This window comes from Ranitomeya imitator, chromosome 4 (assembly GCF_032444005.1).
Source record: "Ranitomeya imitator isolate aRanImi1 chromosome 4, aRanImi1.pri, whole genome shotgun sequence".
Classification (NCBI taxonomy): Eukaryota; Metazoa; Chordata; class Amphibia; order Anura; family Dendrobatidae; genus Ranitomeya; species Ranitomeya imitator.
In genome coordinates, this window is record NC_091285.1 from 494529682 (window position 1) to 494552313 (window position 22632).

At 42.2% G+C, this 22632-nt stretch overlaps 1 protein-coding gene across 2 annotated transcripts in view; it reads left to right on the forward strand.

Annotated features, from left to right (window-relative positions):
• Window positions 1-21601, forward strand: part of LOC138676561 (tropomodulin-2-like) — a 75572-nt gene extending 53971 nt beyond the window's left edge. Inside the window, exons 4-10 of one of the 2 annotated variants that reach the window (XM_069765992.1) lie at window positions 6468-6590; window positions 8656-8730; window positions 9093-9223; window positions 13228-13335; window positions 15694-15837; window positions 15918-16062; window positions 18757-21601. In XM_069765992.1, coding sequence (XP_069622093.1) covers window positions 6468-6590; window positions 8656-8730; window positions 9093-9223; window positions 13228-13335; window positions 15694-15837; window positions 15918-16062; window positions 18757-18791 — 761 coding nt within the window. In that variant the 3' untranslated portion in view covers window positions 18792-21601. The remainder of the gene's footprint in view (window positions 1-6467; window positions 6591-8655; window positions 8731-9092; window positions 9224-13227; window positions 13336-15693; window positions 15838-15917; window positions 16063-18756) is intronic. The other variant, XM_069765993.1, reaches the window with a different exon arrangement.
• Window positions 21602-22632: the final 1031 nt, after the last annotated feature.

Genomic DNA, 22632 nt, shown 5'->3' on the forward strand with positions numbered 1-22632 from the left:
ACCCTGTCTGGCTCTGAAATCCCACACCGGTGCTGTGCGTCATGATGGGGTGGCGCGTGCACAGTACTGTCCAGTCTGTAGATGTCATTGAGGCCGATGTCCTCACCGTTTGGGCAGGGTTTGTTCATGTCAGCCAGAGCCCTTACCTGGCTTAGGATCACTCTCAGAGCACTTGTGACCCCATTTCAAATATATTTCTCACCAATGGTCAATCTTTCTGTGACTATACACTGGTTTTAGTTTTGTAGGGAATAATATGAAGACAGATTGCAGATTGCTTTTTGGCTGTTCCGTGTTATTCCCAGAAATGTTCTGTGGTGTTTTGCCATTTCCTGTCTCATTTTCAGTTTGTGAGCTGCAAAGCCTCAAGATAGGAGGTCTCGTGATTAGTTTATGGTTTTTAGCTATAAGTTTGCTTAAAGACTCAGAATTGTAATGCTAAATTAATCCATTAAAATCCAATGGAGATCCATGAAGAAACAGCCTTATCTGTCTGTATAAAATGTTTGTAAAACATCAATGGGAAGAACTCGGTCTTGCTCTGATGTGTTTAATTGCAAGTGAAAGCTATTAGACTATTGTGGGAAAAGGGAATAAAGGCTAAACAGCAGCAATAAACCTCAAATCAGCATGTAATTGGGATTATTCTGGTCAGTGGGTTACTTATATTAGTTATATTCAAATGAGGGGCCAATACTGTAATATTGCAATTAATGATCTGCTAAGAAGCCCATTCGGGAGGTCCTTGGTGCATGTTGGGGGGCATGGAGGGGCATTTGAAAGGACATCCCTCCCCAAATATTGAACTTTTTAAATGCTGCTGTCAAAATGAACAGTTGCATTTAAGCTGTTTAAAATTCTGCGATTGGACCCATCTGGAGCCGATCGGTAGACTGGAAGGCCACTATATAACAAAGCTCCTGAGCTCACTCAATACATGTTACGTGCACATCCATCGTGCATGTATGGCAGATGTCACCAATGGAAAGGGTTTGCTTGATGCTGGCACTGGCCCTTCTTAGAACAACTCATAACCTTTTGCCATCCATGTACCTTTTCAACCAAGGTTAGGTAAACCAGGGAGGCATTGGCGGTATATATGTAGGGGTCCTCGGTATTTTGTAACCTTTTAGTAGATTATGTTAAAACGTTGCGGAAGGATAGCAGACTCTCAGTAGAATATATTATTAGAGATAGGAGGCAACTAACATGGACCACAGGAACCCTGGCCAGTTGTGTCTCCTGGCTTTATATGGTTAATAAGCCCTTTACAAATATCGTTAAGATTTTGGTGCTATAACTATAGCTGCCTTCATGCACGGAGATTGAATCCTTTGGTGGTCCCATCTAGCGGGATTCAGCTTGCACAGCTAAATAAATATATGTCTCTTGGCGCTGTATCCTGCTACAATCCTATAGCTGGCAATAACGTAATGGAGATTTGCAAAAACAGGATCTCCACTTTGATTACTTCCAGATACAAATTATATCCACAAAGGACGCAGGAGCGTTCTACAAACACAGGAACGGATTCTTCTTTTTCATCTTGTTTACTTTGATCGTGTTGGTAAAATGCTTGAGACTTCCTACAAATGTGCTCTCTTACAAGTAGCCTAATTTCAGATGTTAGACATTTGTTAGCGAAACTGTCACAAGAATGACGTGGAAAGTCGGGGTATTTTTGGGGAACGGGGATATTGGCGAGAAGATACATTCCTATTACTGCATTGTATTTACAGTGTGTAGTCATTCATGTAATTAGGCTCTCTTCACATGTGGGTAGTCCTTTCTGGTTTTGGAACCGTTTCGGACCCATTCATGGGAACATGTCATAAAATGTCTTCCACTTGTCTCTTTTCCAGCTGCTCTTTGTGTTTAAGTCAGAACAAAAAATGTAGTTTACACTTTTTGTCCGGCCCAAAAAAAAAAAAAGAATAGTAATTGGGTCCTTTTTGTAACATTGAAGCCTATGGGAAAACGAGTCACAACTGTTATGTCATCCATCAACAGATCCATTTTGTTGTACATGCATATCCATTACAAATTGCGCAAATGTAAATCAAAGTGTCCATATTTGTACTGACCCTTTCCATTTTTTCAGTATATAAAATGTTTTATGCCTCGGTCGCCTCGTTATTGTGAATGGGTCTGTAGAGGTTTCCTCTACAATTCTGTTTTGTACGGACAGCACTGGATGTGCGTGAACCGAGCCTACTGTAAGGATTTGAGGTTGGACCTGCTGAGATAAATTGCCATCAGCAGTGTGTATTCTGGTGATGTCCTGCCAAAGCTGGAAGTATTAATTCTATGTAGCGGCCTACTGTATTGCCTACAGCAATGATAATACCCAGTCAATGTCAAATTGTTCAGACATTTCCAGGGGTAACAATAGAGGAACAGCGCAGAGTTTATTATTACTATCAGCAGAGATCCTGACAAATGACTCGCACTGATCACCAATTCTTCTAACAACGTCCCCACTTACTGTGATAAAACCCCTATAACCTGCAATGGGAACAAACTACAATATTCTGCAAGTTGTGACCTTATGAAAACAACAGGCACATTCCTGAAGTGCCTAAAAGCAGAGGTCATTTTCTCTATGCCCTGTTTTTGTAATTACACAGTACTCCCAAATTACATAATTAGTTTAATTGCTCACTCTTTACTGGTGTATGATCCATGACAAGCGGCCCCAGGGTGAGGTCATTTTTACTTTATACATTACACCTGCTAAACATGACATCCAATCTCTTCATATCTGTGTAAAAGTAGTCCTGATCTGTTAATCACATCTGTCCATCAGGATAACACCAGATTTGGTTATACATATGTGACTCATACAAACACAGTATATACACAAACATGAGGACTAACAGAGTGACCTCCTAAACAGTGCCAGCTGAGTGCTCCACATAAGCGATAACGGTACCTGAGTGCTCCACGTAAACGATAATGCCAGGTGAGTGCTCCACATAAACAACAATGCCAGCTGAGTGCTCCACGTAAACGATAACACCAGCTGAGTGCTCCATATAAATGTTAATGCCAGCTGAGTGCTCCACATAGACTATAACGCCAGCTGAGTGCTCCACTTACACGATAGTTCCAGCTGAGTGCTCCACGTACATGATCGTTCCATTCCGCTGGGGGCTGCATGTACACAAAAGTGATAGCTGAGTGCTGCATGTACTGTATATGGTGGTTCCAGTTGAGTGCTGCATGTACACGATAATACCAAGCTGAGTGCTCCACATACATGATAGTGCCAGCTGTGTGCTCCACGTACACAATAGTGCCAGCTGTGTGCTCCACGTACACAATAGTGATAGCTAAGTGCTCCATGTACACGATAGTGATAGCTGAGTGCTCCACGTACACGATAGTGCCAGCTGAGTGCTCCATGTACACGATAGTGATAGCTGAGTGCTCCATGTACACAATAGTGATAGCTGAGTGCTCCACATACACGATAGTGATAGCTGAGTGCTCCACGTTCACGATAGTGATAGCTGAGTGCTCCACGTACACGACAGTGATAGCTGAGTACTCCACGTTCATGATAGTGATAGCTGAGTGCTCAGCGTACACGATAGTGCTATCTGAGTGCTCCACGTTCACGATAGTGCCAGCTGAGTGCTCCACATACACGATGGTGATAGCTGAGTGCTCCACGTACACGATAGTGCCAGCAGAGTGCTCCATGTACACGATAGTGATAGCTGAATGCTCCACGTACACGATAGTGATAGCTGAGTGCTCCATGTACACGATAGTGATAGCTGAGTGCTCCACGTACACGATAGTGCCAGCTGAGTGCTCCGTGTACACAATAATGCTAGCTGAGTGCTCCACGTACACGATAGTGATAGCTGAGTGCTCCACGTTCACGATAGCGATAGCTGAGTGCTCAGCGTACACGATAGTGCCAGCTAGGTGCTCCATGTACACGATAGTGCCAGCTGAGTGCTCCACGTACACGATGGTGATAGCTGAGTGCTCCACGTACACGATAGTGATAGCTGAGTGCTCCACGTACACGATAGTGATAGCTGAGTGCTCCACGTACACGATGGTGATAGCTGAGTGCTCCACGTACACGATGGTGATAGCTGAGTGCTCCACGTACACGATAGTGCCAGCTGAGTGCTCCATGTACACAATAGTGATAGCTGAGTGCTCCACGTACACGATAGTGATAGCTGAGTGCTCCACATACACGATAGTGATAGCTGAGTGCTCCACGTACACGATAGTGATAGCTGAGTGCTCCATGTACACAATAGTGATAGCTGAGTGCTCCACGTACACGATAGTGATAGCTGAGTGCTCCACGTACACGATAGTGATAGCTGAGTGCTCCACGTACACGATAGTGATAGCTGAGTGCTCCACGTACACGATAGTGATAGCTGAGTGCTCCACGTACACGATAGTGATAGCTGAGTGCTCAGCGTACACGATAGTGCTAGCTGATTGCTCCACGTACACAATAGTGCCAGCTGAATAGTTCAAGTTCGAGATGGTGTCTGCTGAGTGCCGCACATACACAGTAGTGCCATATGAGTGATGTACGTACTGTACATGGTAATGCTAGTGATAAAGGCTGTGTCAGACTAGAACAGTAAACTGACTGTGAGTTGCTACGAAGTTACGTATCTGAGTTATGCATAAGTGACAGAACACAATGCCGTTTCACCTTTAGTAGCACCAGCTATAAGCTGAACCCAGCCCTACATCTCGCCTAGGCTCTAGTCATTCTGGAACTTTTTCTTGCCATAGTATTTTCTGTTCAGTCCTGCTAACACAAAGGGTGTGTGAAGTTATCGCCCAGGACAAAAATGTTCCATTTTATTTATTAAGTTCTTGAGTTTTAACACATTCTCTACTTGACATTGAAATCCAATCCTCAGTGTCTGTAAACATCGCGTCTGCATTTCTCAGTGCCATAGAGTTTACTTGTTAGAATTACATAACAGGGCACATAGGAAAGTCATACTGACCAGAGACTGATCACACATGACTGTTGGCAGATGAAATATTCTCCCGTGACTGTGTTTAGTAGGGTACAGGCCAAATTTCTGTATCATGAAAAGTGGACAAATGTATTTGGCCAAAAAACATCTTGGACAAGGGCGTAACCTCGTGTATTTAACAAGGAGTTCATGCAGAGGGTATGTTATTTTGTAATTTAATGAGATTTTATATCTTAAAGAGGTTGTTTACCTCAACAGTTTAGAAAAAAAAGAAGCTCCGAAAAGCATAAAAAAAATTGGGAGGGAGGTGGTAAGGCATGCAAGAATCAGGGGGTGGAACAGTGCACTGAGGGTGGTGGCAAGGCATGCAAAAATCAGGGGATGGAACAGTGCACTGAGGGTGGTGGCAAGGCATGCAAAAATCAGGGGGCGGAACAGTGCACCGAGGGTGGTGGCAAGGCATGCAAAAATCAGGGGGCGGAACAGTGCACCGAGGGTGGTGGCAAGGCATGCAAAAATCAGGGGATGGAACAGTGCACTGAGGGTGGTGGCAAGGCATGCAAAAATCAGGGGGCGGAACAGTGCACCGAGGGTGGTGGCAAGGCATGCAAAAATCAGGGGATGGAACAGTGCACTGAGGGAGGTGGCAAGTCATGCAAAAATCAGGTTGCTGAACAGTGCACTGAGGGGTGGTGGTAAGGCATGCAAGAATCAGGGGGTGCAATAGTGCACTGAGGGAGGTGGCAAGGCACACAAAAATTAGGGGGTGGAACAGTGCACTGAGGGATGGCAAGGCACGCAAAAATCAGGGTGCGGAACAGTGCACTGAGGGATGGCAAGGCATGCAAAAATCAGGGGGCGAAACAGTGCACTGAGGGATTGCAAGGCACGCAAAAATCAGTATTACAGATATACCTGCCCTTATATATGTTTATTGAAGCTTTATTGACTGTTCAAAAAGTTAGTAATTATTAAGAAAGCATCATGAGTGAGACAAATACAGTGATACATAAGCGAACATTAGGATGCCAAATATGAAAAATGCAACCAACGGTTCTAAGCGGTGACCATCCGTGAGACACAGAGGACCTTTTATTTCTAAAACTTACATTTGTCTTTCTATCTATGTACTCTGTATACTATGGCTTCAATTTATTGCAAGACGATGCAATTTACTTCAGTTGTCCTGATCATATACTCCCAACTGGATACCAGTAAATAGTATTACTAAACTAAACATTCCTCCAGAGCAATTGGATGGGTTGTTACCGACATCTGGTGAGAGTTTCATGTCAATAGCACCTTTAGAAATATATTTACGGTACTTAGAAAATTGGTGACACGTTCAAAACTTAATTCACCCGATATCTATATGTAGGCCGACTGCATGTGTCAGTGCAGTACTGTATGGTTCTATATAGTGAATGTACAGAATAATGTAAGTGCTAGGAAGTCCAAAACCGAATTCTATATTATTTTGTTTTCCTGCAGGTAAGGTATTTATTCCCAAGCATATGCCCCTGGAGCGGGAGCCAGAGGAGCAGGTAACCTTGGAGCCTGAACTGGAAGAAGCTCTTGCAAGTGCCACAGACACCGAACTGAGTGACCTTGCGAGTAAGTAGCAGAAATAACTGCATATAATCTAATGTCTGTACCCGATGTACGGTCTATTGTAGTTTACCTTTTCTCGCTAACTAATATCAGCACTGGAGAGGTAGTATTATGTGCTTTAATTAAAGGCTGTCAATAGTGCATATCCTGTCTGTCATGAAGATAAGCCTGGGAGCTGCAATGTTACAGAAGATTGGGCATGTGGACAATCAAAGGCAAAATGATGTAATAGAGCTGAGCAAAGAGATTTGTGCTGCCCTGGTCCAGCATACAGTCTGGTCCTACATGGCAGCTAAACCAGGACAGTGTTCACTTGTGCATCTGGCATCCTGGGCACCTCTGATGTTTGCAATCATGGAGTCATGTGAGACCTAGTCAGTAAGCTTCAGGCATCATCATGACATCAGGGGGCTTAGAAAGTATTAGAGGCGCTGAGGATATCGGCTGCAAAAGCCTCATGTGTCATGCAGAACGTGTGCATGATCATTATTTCTTGGTGACTAAAGAATTGGGAAATGGTGATCAAATGTGGCCTAGTAGCCAGTGTCCAAATCAAAGAGCTAATATTATCCAGTCTGATGTTTTCTGGTCAGTAATGTCATTTGGGACATATGCAGCTGTTCATACAGTGATGCTCATAGATATAAAGGGAATCTGTCAGTAGGATCAACACTTTTAGCCATCTATATGGGCATGTTGGTCATAGGAAGCTGAATAAAATGATACCTTGATATCAGCAATCTGATGTCTTATTCTAGAGAAATCCAAGTTTTTATAATATGCAAAGCGGCTGTTAAACGGAATCTGTCAGCAGGCTTTAGCTACCTCTTCTGAGAGCAGCATGATGCAGGCAAAGAGAAGCTGAATCCAACGATGTATCACTTAGGCTAGGGTCACATTGCGTTAGTGCAATCCGTTTAGCGCTAGCGCTAGCGGATTGCGCTAACGCAATGTTTTCTATGGGGCTGCGGTCGGGGTCGCGGTAACGTCCCCGCTCTCGCAGATCCCCGATCTGCGAGAGCGGGGAACGGACCGCGGGCGCGCCTCGGACGCTGCAAGCAGCGTCCGCGGCGCGCCAGGAATCACCGGCGCGTCGCTAGCGCGTGCCGAACATGGCACGCGCTAGTGAAGCGCGTTCCCATTAGCGTGAATGGGCGCGTTAACGGACGCGTTGCACGGCGTTAATTTTGCCGTGCAACGCTGTCCGTTTAACGCGGTCCCATAACGCAATGGGAACCCAGCCTTAGATTACTGGGTACAGCTCCTCTGACACAATCAGCGGCTTACTTGCCAGACTAGTGTAGTCCGGCAATGTTAATCTCTTAGTGATAAATCCTTCACCGTTAGTAAACAACAGCACATACTTTGACAAGTGACACAGCCTTCAGGTTACATGCAAAAGACCTGCTGACAGATTTTCTTTAAGATCTATAGGCCGGACACTGATCTTCCTGACAATCTGCCTCCAGAGTATATTTTACATGAAAGGGAGAGTTACCAGTGTGAAACAAGTAGATCAGGAGAGCAGACTGTCAGTCATTACATGTCTCACACTGGTATCTTCCCCTTTCATTTAAAACAAGCTCTCAGGCAGATTCTCAGTAAGATCAGTGTCCGGCCCATAGTTCTGAACAGCTCATTTACATATAAGACAAACATAGGTTTCTGTGGAATAAGACATTGGACCGCAGATATCAAGGTGTCATTTTATTCAGCTTCCTATGACCTACATCCCCATACAGGCGGTTTAGGAGGGCTGATCCTACTAACAGGTTCCCTTTAACCTGTACTGCACTATTAAGATATAGGAAATTGTTCTTCAGCAATTTCTTAGTAATGTTTTCTTAAAGTAGCAAGTTATGACAAATATGAAGCAAAACAAAAAATCTATTATGTATTACTGGTTGAACACGTTGAAGAAGAAATTCCTTCATTCTAAACAACATCATGTGGGTTGCGCTAATCGGACATAATAAACCTATGTATGCAGGATTTTTCTTGTGCTAGCTTGCTCAATTACAACGCCGCGGTCTTATGTCATATCTGCATTCTGCTCTCTGTTTTTCAGCCGTCTTAGGAGTGCAGCATTTTTCCAGCAGACCACAACGAAATGAAGATGGATCAGATAGACCCGAACTAAGAAGTAAGAATATATAATGTATTGTACAAGCCCTCGATTAACAGACAGGAAGCTGGAGAATTACTCATTCCCAACACTCACGTTACAGACAGGACACCTGATCTATGTGGGGGTTGGATTTAGACCATATCAATTAAGTAAAAAAAAGAAATACAATTTCCATGTTGATCAAATTGGCTTATTAAGTTTGGGTAAAGACTGTGCCATAGCATGATTTTTATATATATATATATATATATATATATATAATTAACGTTCATCGCTTCCTACAAGTTCCCAATCGCTAAATGTCATGTATCAGGTGATATGATTGGTTCCATAAGCTAACCTGCCCTTCTGTTTCCATTAATGACCTTCCATTGAAGATGTTGTGAAGGCTGAGAAGGTAAAACCTACTTTTGAAGATCCCCCAAACCCGACTAATGTGGAAGATGCTTTACAGAGGATAAAAGCTAATGATCCTTTCCTTCTTGATGTCAACCTGAACAACATTAAGGTTTGTCTTCATAACCCAAGATAAATGTGTGAATTTTAGGAATTTAATATACGATAATAAGATTCCCCCTTATTGCAGCAGTACAGTGTTACATGTATTCATGAATCAGCAGACATGAGATGGAAACTAGCTAGAAGCCTCTAGGGATTCACATGTTCCCATTTTATCATGCTCCAACACAACAACTGAACCTTTATTTTCTTTTAAGCTCAGAAGTTTGTGACTTAGAGCTGTCCTGTTTTTAGTTTTCTGAATTGGCTCTATTAAAAGGAATCTGTCCACAGATTTTTGCTATGTAATGTGAGAGCATTATGATGTAGGGGCAGAGAGACCGATTCCAGTGATGTATCACTTGCTTGTTTTTCTCCCTTGTAGATGTAGCGTGGTCAGAATGCTGAGCTGTGTATAACCCCACCCACACCCGATTGGCAGCTTCCTGTGTACATTGTGTCAGTAAGCTGCCAATTAGTGGTGGGGGCGGAGTTATAGAGATTAACCTGACTGGCCTGCACGTGACACCTAGTCCGGCAGTGATAATCTGTTGCTGATAAAACACTGATTACATTGAAACTACAACGCACAGCCTAATAAGTGACATCCCTGGAATCAGGCTCTATGCCCCATACATCCTGCTGCACTACAATTAGATAGCAAATGCATGCTGCTAAATTCCCTTTAACGGGATCATCCAGAGAGTCTTATACCAGAAGACCCGCACCATCCGTCTCAGGGTGATGTTTGGGTTAGTGCTGTTTCTCCTCTCGGAAAACACCATGTGATGAAGACGTAAGAAAAAAATGAATACTCTTGTAGCTATTGCACCATTCATGGCTAACAAAAATGTATATCTACAATACGATATGCAACATGTCTATTTCCTTTCACTCAGAGCAATAATCTTGTTTCAAGTGGCTATTTTGGTACCAAAACTATATTTTCTTTTGACCACATAGGCAAAAAAGAAAGATATGCAAAACATAGTTCTCCTCCAGAAAAAAGAAAGATGTCTCTGTAGTTCAATCTACTGGAAATAGATACTATAAAAGTCCGACTCTTTAAAGCGAACCTGCCAGTAAGATCAATCCTCCTAAACCGTCGTTATGGGCATGCGGGTAATAGAAATCTGAATAAAATGGTATCTTCAAATCTGCGATCCGATATCTTATTCCAGAGATATTCATGGTTTTCTTATATGTAAATGTGTGGCTAAGATCTATGGGCTGGACAGAGATCTTCCTTTGAATCTGCCTCCAGAGTCTATTTTAAATAAAAGTGGACATGAACAGCAACACAGATATCAGAATAACAAAGAATAAGGCCAAAAATAGATTTCTTCATCTATATTTGCACCACAAAAATAATTATTTTAATTACCACCAGTAATTTGTATGTACACCAAAACGTCTCCAAAACAAATTACAATATCAGCCGCATAAAACAAGAAACAAGACCACACCACTAAAAAAAGCTATTGCTACTGAATTATGGAGATGCAAAAACAAGAACAAAAATGAGGTCATTAAGGCCCTTCTGACATGGTCATTAAGGGTTTATTTTTTAAGAGGGTAATATGAAAGCCTGTTGGCAAGATGTCGGCACAATGCCATCCACCTGAGATGATCAGCAGAGACATGTCTGGTCTCTAAGGACACGCTGCACAATGGCTACAGCTTTATTAATGGCTGCACACAGCGAGGAACTGTTTACTCAGCCGGCAGCCCAAGAGAACTGCAGCTTCAGTGAGGGTGAAATAGGGGCAACAATTAAAATATTCATTTCCCATCGCCTGCTGCTATACTGAAATTATTTTGGTAGAAATACACTTAGAATGGAGGTTACATTGTGGGAAAGAAGATTTAAAAAAAATATGTCTCACTTTAAATAGAGCAGAAAAGATTCTTAAAACTGCATCATGTGCGATTTCTCCTGTGTTCTTCGTTTGTATTTATCAGAGTTTTGCTGCTGATTTTGCGCTTTATGATGCAGTGTTCCTGTGGATTCCAGCACCTTGTAAAGTCTGACGTACCAGAATGATCTCCATTTCAGTGATTACTGTAGCCCATACGTGCGAGCTTCTTCTCTGTTGCTTAGTATGAGGCTTAGACTGGCCCACAGGAGAAGCGGCCCCTATGCAGGAGTGGGCCCCATTCCCCTATTTGAGCAGTAGTTGACACAATACACACTATGTTCAGGCAAAGCAAACATCTCATCATTCATTTTACACTCTGCCCATTTTATTATTTTAGAGAAGAATAGGAACATTTGTGAATAGGGGTAATGTAACGTTTGCATTTCAGTGGGACGCTGCTTATTAGTGTCCAGAATAGAGAAAGTGTGTTCAACAGAAGTTAAAAAAATGGATCAATTATGGTTAATGGTATTTGTCAAGATCTCTTACAAAAGAGACCATATTGGATCCCTCATAAATTTCCACTTTTATAGCAGGTATGGTGTCCGTGTGAACTGAGCTATAACTGCTGAAAGATTCCTTCTTGTTAGGCCGAGGTCACACTTGTGAGTGTGATGTGAGAAACTCGCGCTAGTCTCTCACTGCCGCCGGCACTCAGGACCGGAGCGTGTGGCTGTATGTATTTCTATGCTGCCGTACGCTCCGGTCCTGAGTGCCGGGTATTGATGCGAGAGACTCGCGCGAGTTTCTCACATCACACTCACAAGTGTTCAGCAAGAGTTTTCTACAGCACTACAATTTCCTATGAAAAAAAGAAATGTAAAGATATGATCTGCCGGAACGAGAGATCGTCTTTGTAACTGCTCCACTGTAATAAATGAGGCTACAAAATAGAGATTCCACCCTAATAACGCAGAATTACGCAGTAATGTATTAAAGGACGTGTTCTTTTATAAGCCACACAAGCCTTTTAAACAATTACCCTTGTTCTTGTACATTTTGGGAGCTTAGTTGTGTAGCGCTGTTTCCAGTCTGTCTTCCCATTAGACTGGACAGCAATAGGACCAAGGGCGGTATAATGAGAACATGGCAGGAGGCAACTTTTCGGAACAAGTGAATGAGTGGTTCAGTAACCAGCAGCAAGACATTCCTCTTGAAGTTGACAATATCTACATTTTTTTAAGAGGGCCCGTCAAAAGCGGACAGTTTTTTTAAAATCTAATATTCTTCCTTCTGCTCCCCTGAGTATGCCGTACGGTTCCAGAATTATGGGCCTTTTTATTTGGTGCAAATTTTTACTATCTTTACTAAGGGGCACAGCTCACAGGACTCTCTGGTGCCGTGTCTTTGGGCAGCTGTGCTTATTAAACTGTGAGCCACGCCCCCTTGGAAAATATAATAAAAAGTAACTTTAATTGAAATCCCCTTATCTCTAGAACATGGAATACTCAGGGGAGGACTAAAATAAGAGCAAAAACTGGCCACTTCTGACATGAAGGACGGGTCTTTTTTTTAAGTTATTTCACAATTAACCTGTTAATCCCTATAACAGACTCTTAGCTTTTAGAGCTTTCTCACACTGTCGTAGATTCTCTCATGCATGAGAATCTGGATAATTATGCTAATGTCAATCGGCTTAAACTCTGCCTGAGTGTGAGCCGAGTGTCACCTTACCGGTGATCCGATTCTCTTACATGAGATAATGGCAGCACAGGTGTGGAAAAGATGGAGAACTTAATTTCTCCATCTTCTCCATGTTCTCGGATGTCGACTGCACTCGGATGACATCACACGCACTCATAGACTAGTATGGGTGCACGTGATCTGATTATCGGATGCACTCGCAGCATTCCGAATCGGCATGAGAAAAAATTGCAGATCTGCAATGCCCCATAAACCATCGGATAGCACACAGCCATGTTATATGCGATTGTGAGCGAGGACTTTTTGGTAACTTACGGTATTTATTTTATCTTTGGCACTGAGGCCCATTTAAAACTTAAAACTCATGAGACAAGATGTAGATGCACACATGGTCTGATTTTTCTTTTCTAGCTGATACCATTGTTTTATTGTTTTTTCTAATGAATTGTAGAATATCCCAATACCGACCCTGAAGGAATTTGCAAAGTCTTTGGAATCGAATACTCATGTTAAGTGTTTCAGCCTTGCGGCAACACGAAGCAATGATCCAGTAGCTATTGTAAGTATATATTAAACATGAACCATTGATTTTATAGAATTGTGGCTAAAAATATTATGTAAATGTATAATTATGAATGAGTGTAACATTTTGGAGAATCTCTTACAATGTGGCTATGATAAGATATAGGATAGTTTAGGGTGGCTATGTAATGTGATGGGGGCTGTGATTGCTTGTAGCATAAGAGTTGTGAGAAAGTAGAAGATCCACGGTGCTTCATTTTTAATTCGTCCCTGTTGTGCTGCAGGTTTTTACATTCCCTGTGTATCCACCTGGCCTACAATGACATTGATGTATAGCCATAAACTCCTGGTAATGGTGGCTGGCTTCTAGGGACAGAAGAGGAGATGAATAAATGGGGCCAGATTAAGGGGCTTGTGTCTAGTTTTTTCTTAGGGTAGGCGATAACTTTTTGACCAGTGGGGGACCAACTGCTGGGATCCCCACAAATCCTGAGAATAGGGCTGTGAAGAGCCCTGTCTGAATGGAGTAGAGGTTGAGCAGGTGCATCTCCATTCATTCCCTATGAGACTGCAGGAATAGCTGAGAGCAGCACTATATTTCAGAGCACTATTCAATATCCATATAGGCTGAACAATAAGAATGTCCTTGTCAAACCTGCCAGATGTCACCATCAACAGAGAGGTCACCAGGGCAGTGATGTTGACCCGTGTGGTTCTATTACTCACCACAGTGGGCCATGCGAAATCCCTGTACAACCCCGGACACAGCGCAGTCCCTGACAATAACCGTGCAGTCCTAAGACTCCAGTGCTGTGACTCCCGTGGTGACTTGTAGCAATGTCACTGACATGGCCGACTATAAGCTCATCCACCCTTATGATGTAATCTTTATTATATTCTTAGGTTTTATTGGGAACCTACCTGCACATGTCTCTGACAACCACCAAGTGACATCATCAGTAGGTCACACTGATTATAAGGCTGGAAACACACTACTGTATGGCATCCGATGCGAGAGCAATGGATACAATATGCTAATGACCGTCATCAATCCGTAAGAGAAAATAATGGCAGATGTGATCTGCCCACACTGGGCCGAGTGCTACTAAGTGTTTTATCCCATAGCACTTGGCCTTGTTATACGCTAGTGTGACCCTGGCCTTAGGCTGTTATCACCTGCTATTAGGCTGTCATCACCTCCTATTCCTGTAGGGACACATCAGGCAATGTCTGATTATGATGTCATCACTTACCATGATGCCCTACAGGAGATCCACTAGATCCCAGACCACCTCCCACACATCATGCTAATGCCACTAACTAATGTCACATCATATCTATGGTGTAGTCACCTGCCATAAATGGGCTTTAACAGCACGCGTCCAACATATGCCCATGGTGCAGCCTCAGCAGCTATCTAGCACACTGCCCACAATGAATCCACCCGATAACTGACTTCACTACATTTGTGATGTTACCACATACATTGTAGCCGTACACTCATGACTTCACCAAGGCAGTGACGTTGTCTCCCCTGAGCCCACCCATCACAGCTATCTGACAGCTGGGAGTCATGGATTAATATGTAGACATGAAGACTTGTAAATGACTTTTACAGAGCAGTGATATGGCACCAATTGGGCCGTCCTGTACCTTTGTATGTCTCTGATTTATTTTACTCGCTTACATAGCGCCATCATATTCCGCGTAGCGTTTCCAGACACCTTCATCACTGTCCCTATCGGGGGCTCACAGTATAAATTCCCTATCAGTATGTCTTTAGAGTGAGAGGCAGCCAAAGTACCCACCAGATGGGCAGCACGGTGGCTCAGTGGTTAGCAGTGATCCTTTGCAGTGCTGGGGTCCTGTGAGCAGTCAGCATCATAGGGATTTGTATGTCACGTGTTTGCATTGGTTTCCACTATATACTCATGGCAGGGGAACTTAGATTTTGCTGAATTAGTATGGGAGGCCACACCACTGCCCCTACTTGTATCCTCACTACTCCTTGTGGGAGAGCTACATTGTTAGATCACACATCTTGCAGCAGAATGGTGATACTTTTGTGTTGGGTTGTGCAAAGCTGCTAAGATTCAGGGATATATACAGTATCTTATAGGCAGCGCACTATTAAAGCAGAATGATTGAAAAAGTTGCTTTAGAGTTCCACTGTGACATAGTTTTCAGTGTGGATCTAAGGGAACGTGTTGTTCTTTAACTGGGAACTTAAATGGAGCTACATATTAAACATACATAGAATGTATCACACTGCACAATTACACCTGCCTTACAGGTAGAAGTGGCCCCCTATGCGGCTGCACCAATAGTTTGTCCACTCAACTAAAGTGTTAATGTTTGTGGCATACCCATCCCTTACCAGACTGTCATTTTAAAGGCTTTTGCAGACATGTTAAAAGTTAATAAAACATTGAGAAGTCTCAACGTTGAAACAAACTTCATGACGGGAGCTGGGATTTTGGCCCTTGTGGAAGCTCTGAAGCAAAACAGAACCCTCACCGAGATTAAGATTGCTAATCAGGTAATGGAATAATCAGTTATTTGGTCCTGGATAGCCGGCTACAGCTCAGGTCCATATTACATCTAGCTCCTCGTCTGCAGAGACAGCAGCTGGGGACTGCCGTGGAGATGGAAATCGCTCAGATGCTTGAGGAGAATTCGGCTATTCTGAAGTTTGGATATCAGTTTACACAGCAAGGTCCAAGGACCCGAGTAGCTGCAGCCATTACAAAGAATAACGACTTAGGTGAGTCCTGATGTGATGTTACTACCAGCATGGAGCAATAATGTGACCGTGAGGGATACCAGATATCAATTGCCATAGTAGTGTGATCAGCAGATGTCAGACATCACAGATAAGGGAGTCTTCTCCAACCAGGCAGAACCGACATAAGGGAAATGTCAAGGAGCAGGGTGTAGTCATTGCATGGATGTAGCTTTCTGCCTGCCTTACCATCATTACATTCTGTATTCATCTGGATAATCGTAGTGGCCGTGTAATGCATCCAGACCACAGTTGATTAAACAGTGCCAAAGAGGTTTGAAGGAGTAATCTGATCTTATTGTAGGCATTTCTGGCACATCACTTCTATGGGAAGTAGCCAGGTAAGCGTGGTCAGCTGTTTCTGGGATTCTCAGAAGAGAATGGAGAGACCCACCACTTTATCTATTCTCCTCCTGGATACAGCATCTAGCGTCCCCCTCACTAAACTGGGCAGGTGATCCCCCTATTTTGGAGAAGGTACAGGTCCCAAAGGTGGCACATACATCTACCAAACATGTATGGCATACTCTATGGATACTCTATAAATGTAAAACATCAGAAAACTAATTTAAGGCTAGAGAGATTATCAAATATTAGTCTTCAGATCTAAGGGGTAACTTATCTCCTTTTGGAGAGTGACATGTCAAATCTGCCATATCAGTGTGAGGAGACTTTTACATCCCCCTCTGGGAAATTAAATATGCAAATTGTCTCTTCATAGACGAAGAGGACTTGAACTCTAGTGCCACCTATCGGAAGCAGAGATCCTAAAAGTCAATATCGACCCTTCAAAGAGCTTTACAATATGACTTAGGATAAAAGCCAAACCAGATTCTCAATTTGTAGACACTGTGTTTTGTGGTGATTGCCCTCATCAGTGCAAAGTATGAGATCTGATTTAGCTAGGCGAGAGGCTCTGGACTAGGGTTTAAAAGGTAGCATGTCATTCTCCACAAGGAGAATCTTTGCTCCGTAAACCCCAGTCCAGAGCCTCTCATCTGGCCAAATCAGATCTCATACTTTGCACTGATGAGGGGCAATCACCCTGAAACACTGTGTCTGCAAATTGAAATTCTGGTTTGGCTTTTACCCAAAGTCATATTGCAAGGCTCATTAGAGGGTCGATATTGACTTTTAGGATTGCATCCAATAGGTGGCTGTAGAGTTCAAGTCCTTGCCTCTCTGAAGAAGCAGTTTGCATATTATTCTTCAGTTTCACAAATTTAACCTAGCGCTGTAAAAAAAAATAACAGGACGTGAAATTGGCATTATTAATGTAAAATAGAATTTATTCTCTAGAACTGCAAACACTAATAATAAAAGGTTGGAAACTACCTTATTTCCTACTGCGAATCAAGAGTCTGATAGTAAAGCCTTCTGGCATCCTCATCCTCTTGTAGCAGGCGTTCCTTCCAACTCTGTGAGTCAGCTACATTTATTTCCAGATTAAGTCAGTGAGAGAAGGGCAAGTTCTCCTCTGTGATCCCTTCTCATACTAATTTTAGTGGCGTAACAAAAATATAACTTTTCCTTCTATGTATCTCTAGTTTCTTTTATGATCGGAATGGCACAGCTGAGAATAATCACTGCTGAACCGCACAGATCGGGTCATAAATAATAATCATAATAATGATAACAATAAAGGGTTTTTAATTATTTTTTACAAATAAATATAAAAGGACATGGTTTAGAGAAGCTACAGATCTGCCATAGGAATTTATGTTCTGAGTTTAAATGTCTGATCCTTGTGTTCTCCAGGTAGATGCGGCCAAATGTAACCTACAGCTTAATTCCTCTGCCCCCTATAAAACACTTGATCGTTCTTGGGGGGAGTCGGGAGAAACACATTCTCATATTAATGGAAAGTTGAGTGGAAGGAAAAAGTGTGGTAGATATTTTAATTTAGTGAGAAGCACTTGTATTTACAGATTTTATACATGTTTGTTAATAATCCTTGACATACCCCTTAAGGATACTTTTCTACTATAATAACAATAATAATAAACAATTCTGGTATAAAATGAAGGACACGTGTACCAAGATCGTCCCCTGCTCCCCTACTATTCTCTATCATGAATAAATGTGAGGATTTATCAAGCAAACATTGGGTATGTTCCATGTGTGTGTTTCTTCATAGAAAAATAAGCACAATGTCACATTTACCATTCAAATTTTCTTTATTAAATTTAGCTATATGTGATATTAACTCATCAATTTACATCTTGCTATAAAACTCCTGGTGCATCATAAGGGTACTGGCAAATCTATATTTCTGCCATTAAATAAAGTGCTTGAGTTTCGTGGTAGAAAGGGTAGGATTTTGGAATAACAAATAGCTGAAGCAAAAACTTTATTTTTGTGGTGTACTTTGTGACATTTCCTGCATATTTTTGCACCGACCATATGTAGAAGCTGCATCAGACTTCAATATACATTTTCATTGAAGCTATCGCCACCTGGTGGCATTTACTGGAATTGCTTATAGTCAAACGTCCGGAATTTTAAACCTGGACGGTTCTGAGACTTATAATGTTTTCACGGAAATAAGTACAAACTCTTTTCCAAATTACCGATTACTTTACTTGATTGATTCCAATATTCTGTACACTTGAATAAGTGTGAAGAAAAATATGCAGATTTGAATAAACTGAATTCTTCTTGTCTTTATGTTTGCAGTCCGCCAAAAAAGAGTAGAAAGGGAACATCAGTAAATGAGGGAATGCTGAAAATACAAATGCTGTCTTCTTTTGGAAGAAGGAGAAGCCAACTTGTGGAACGGATAGCTGCACTAATGTCATACAGTCCTATTGGACTACTTTATATTGCTGACTTATGAAGACTTTAATACATATTTTTTTTAGGACCTGCACTTGTACTTTGCATATGTTCATTCAGAACAGGTTAAATGTGACCTTCAACCCATGACTGTCAGTGAAGTGCTGGCGCTGCCAACCCCATGGTGCTGCCGTGTGACCTCACTTTTTTATAAGGGGGCACACGACAATGCATTGCCATCTTTCAATAATTTGTGTGTATGATTTAATTTTACATAAGTTGACATTTTTTATGTATTTTTTATACATTAAAGCAGTGACTAAATTGTTGCTGGGATCCTCTAAAATGTCCATAGCGGCCGGACATGAGCTTACCTTCTTATATCATTTCTATTACTTTCTCCACTACCATCCTGAATTTTTGCCGTCTATTCACGAGTCAAATTGAGGGGTGATACAGGATAATACAATTATAATGATGAAAATTCCTACTTCCTGCTGACTTCATCCAAGCCGATGGCGAGAGGTCGTTTTTACATCTGTATTTATCGAATGTGCACAGGGCTCTACGTCTTAGGCCTCATTCACACTTCAGTATCTTGCATCAGTGTTTATAAGCCAAAGCCAGGAGGGGATTTACAGAGTAAAGCTATAACTGAACCCTGTTCTGGGTTTTGGAGACACTCCTGGTTTTACTGATGAAATACTGATGCAAAAATGGTGAGGTGTAAATGAGGTCTCATGCTTATTTTTGTACCAATGCCTAAATATCTAAAGACGAGATGTCTAATCATACACTCAGAAAACATCTGCAGCTCTGCCACGTCTGCCATCTGTGGTTACAACGCAGTTTACACTTCCACCATAACTGCAGGATATGTAGCATTTAATACTAAGAGATGGACAGTTGTGATCTTAAAGGGAATCTGTCAGCAGGAGTTTCAATGTAAGCATGAGGTAGGGGCTGAGACACTGATTTCAGTGATGTGTCATTTATTAGGCTGTGTGCTGTTGTTTCAATACCATGAGTGTTTTATCAGGAGATTATCACTGCTGGACTAGCTGCCAGCATACATCTTGAGCCAACTCCGCCTCCCCCTCTGATAAGCAGCTCACTGCCAATAGGTAATGATATAGAAAGCTGTGTTGTGGGAAAGGTTAGCTTTCAAGAGCTCTGCCGCATATTAAAATAATCTTTTTATCAAATTTGACCCCCAACAATGTGGGGTCAAAAGATGAAGAGATCCATATAATTAAAATGTTACATTTTTATTAAATCACAAATACAAAATAGTGAAAAAGCAGAGATGCCATATAGGGGACGCGAGGTGTCAGATTAAAAAAAAAAAATTAGTTTAGGTGATACTTAAAGTTGGCTTTTAAAAAGTTGAAGAAAAATGTAAATGGCCCACTGAAAAAAGTATGTGAGTAAAATGCATAGGTAAAAAATATGTCAATAAAGTGCACACTATGCATTGTACTAAAATAAGAAAGAAAGAAGGAAGGGTGTTATACTACTAAATCGGGGCTGTTAAATGGGGATTAGTAATATGCTGTAATAAGCATGTTCAGGACAAAGGTGTTGCATTATAGCCCATATATCAAGAGTTAATGATAGAATACATACCATATCTTAGCAAGTGCTAGTTTAAAACCTTCTCATGAAGTGTTTAATATCCTTAGTTTACCTCCAGTTAACAGGGGCCTGATGAATCCTGTGGACTGTACACCTCAGCGTCCCCTCACCCCGACGCGCGTTTCGCCGCCAGCTTTTTCTTCCATATTGAAATAATTAGGAAATAAAATGTTTTTTCACTTTAGACATTTTTCTCTTATCTGCATAATATGTTGCCGAATTGTAGTTAGTTTCATCATTGCTGCTTTAACGCACACCGTGTGAATGGAAGCAGTGTTGGATCCCTATTTTTCTACAATTATTAGAAACACTTAAGCTATGTCCACACAATGCAATTGGGCTATGATTTTTTTTTTTGCCACGATTTGGAGAATTGTAGCCAAAAAAGGCACCGACATTGTTTCATATGATCATGGTCTAATACTTCCTGCTAGCTCATCTTCTGGATTTAGCTTTTAAAAATGCAACACAAATTTTGCAGCATTTTTACAAAAACAATTTCTGTCAAACTACTCTTTCTTCACCATGCTGAGCGAACCACGAGCAGCAGGCACCCACCAGGGGAGAGTCATCTTAGTCCTCTTGCCCCCAGCCGTAGCGGTCTTCTCTGAGCCACTGCTGACAGGGACCCTTTCAGATGCATTTTCAGCTGGATGTCAGACAGCTCCTAACACTTGGTCCTTAGAGCTATATTGTGGCAACTAATGGGGCCATGCAGCTTAATGTTTCATAGCCCTCGTCTGGTTGCACTTTTAAAACCCTCTCTCATACAAAAATAGCCCAAATTATATAAAGATGTATAATTTTGTGCAGCTTTTTCTGTCGTATCGTACATTATATTGTACAATGTCTTGTTATAAAATGTGAGAATCTACAAAGCGGCATCTACTACACTACGTTCAGACACTAATGGATATGTTTACACTGCTAGCCATTTTGCATGGGAAATGACAAACCTATATGCTTTGCTGTGAATGACATTGTATACTGCACTAAACGGAATATCAGTGTTGGATATTATGAGCACCCTGTTGAACTGTCTATATCTTTGTATGGGAACATGGTGCTATTAATTTATATTTTATTGTAAAAGAATATATACAGCTCATATAATTCCATGGTAGAAATAGCTATGATGTGATGTAACCTGTCACAGCCGACTGCAACTTCGTGACTCCTATTCACACTAGTCTGTCCGCTGTCTGTCCCCGGCGCTCTGCTTCTCTGCTCTGGCTGTGAGCGCAGCGGCCGGAAAGCAGAGCGGTGACGTCACCGCTCTGCTTTCCGGCTGCCCGGCGCTCACAGCCAGAGCAGAGAAGCAGAGCGCCGGGGACAGACAGCGGTAGGTAAGTATGTAGTGGTTGTTTTTTTACTTTAACGATGGTAACCAGGGTAAACATCGGGTTACTAAGCGCGGCCCTGCGCTTAGTAACCCGATGTTTACCCTGGTTACCAGCGAAGACATCGCTGAATCGGCGTCACACACGCCGATTCAGCTATGTCAGCGGGAGAGCCAGCGACGAAACAAAGTTCTGGACTTTCTGCCCCGACCAGCGATATCACAGCAGGGGCCTGATCGCTGCTGCCTGTCACACTGGACGATATCGCTAGCCTGGACGCTGCAACGTCACGGATCGCTAGCGATATCGTCTAGTGTGACGGTACCTTTACTGTAAAGTGTAGTTGTGCAAAAATTCAGCACCTCTGGGCAGTTTCATGCCAATTTGAATCAGCTCTGCCAAAATGGCTGATGCCGAGGAGGCACCAGGGCAGGATAGGTTATGGCTATGCCCGCTATTTGAGTACTTGACTTAGAAGTGGCACCAAATTTATTAGGTGATGTGCGCCTCTTAATGAATTTGGTGCACCGTACTCCAGCGAGCCCTTCATTAAGACGGGCATGTGCAATGCTATTAAAGAATCGGCCCCATAATGTGTCAGTTGTGAGATTCATTCAGATACCTAACAGCATCATAGTTAGTGTGAATACAATGTACAATACAAAGGTGGTAGGTCACAATACAGAAGTGCTATTTGTGCCTTTTTATATTATGCACATGTTTTATATTTTCGTGTTATGCTCTTCCATACAGGTACTATCTCCCCTCACTATTCTCCTAAAACATATGTCATTATATTTAT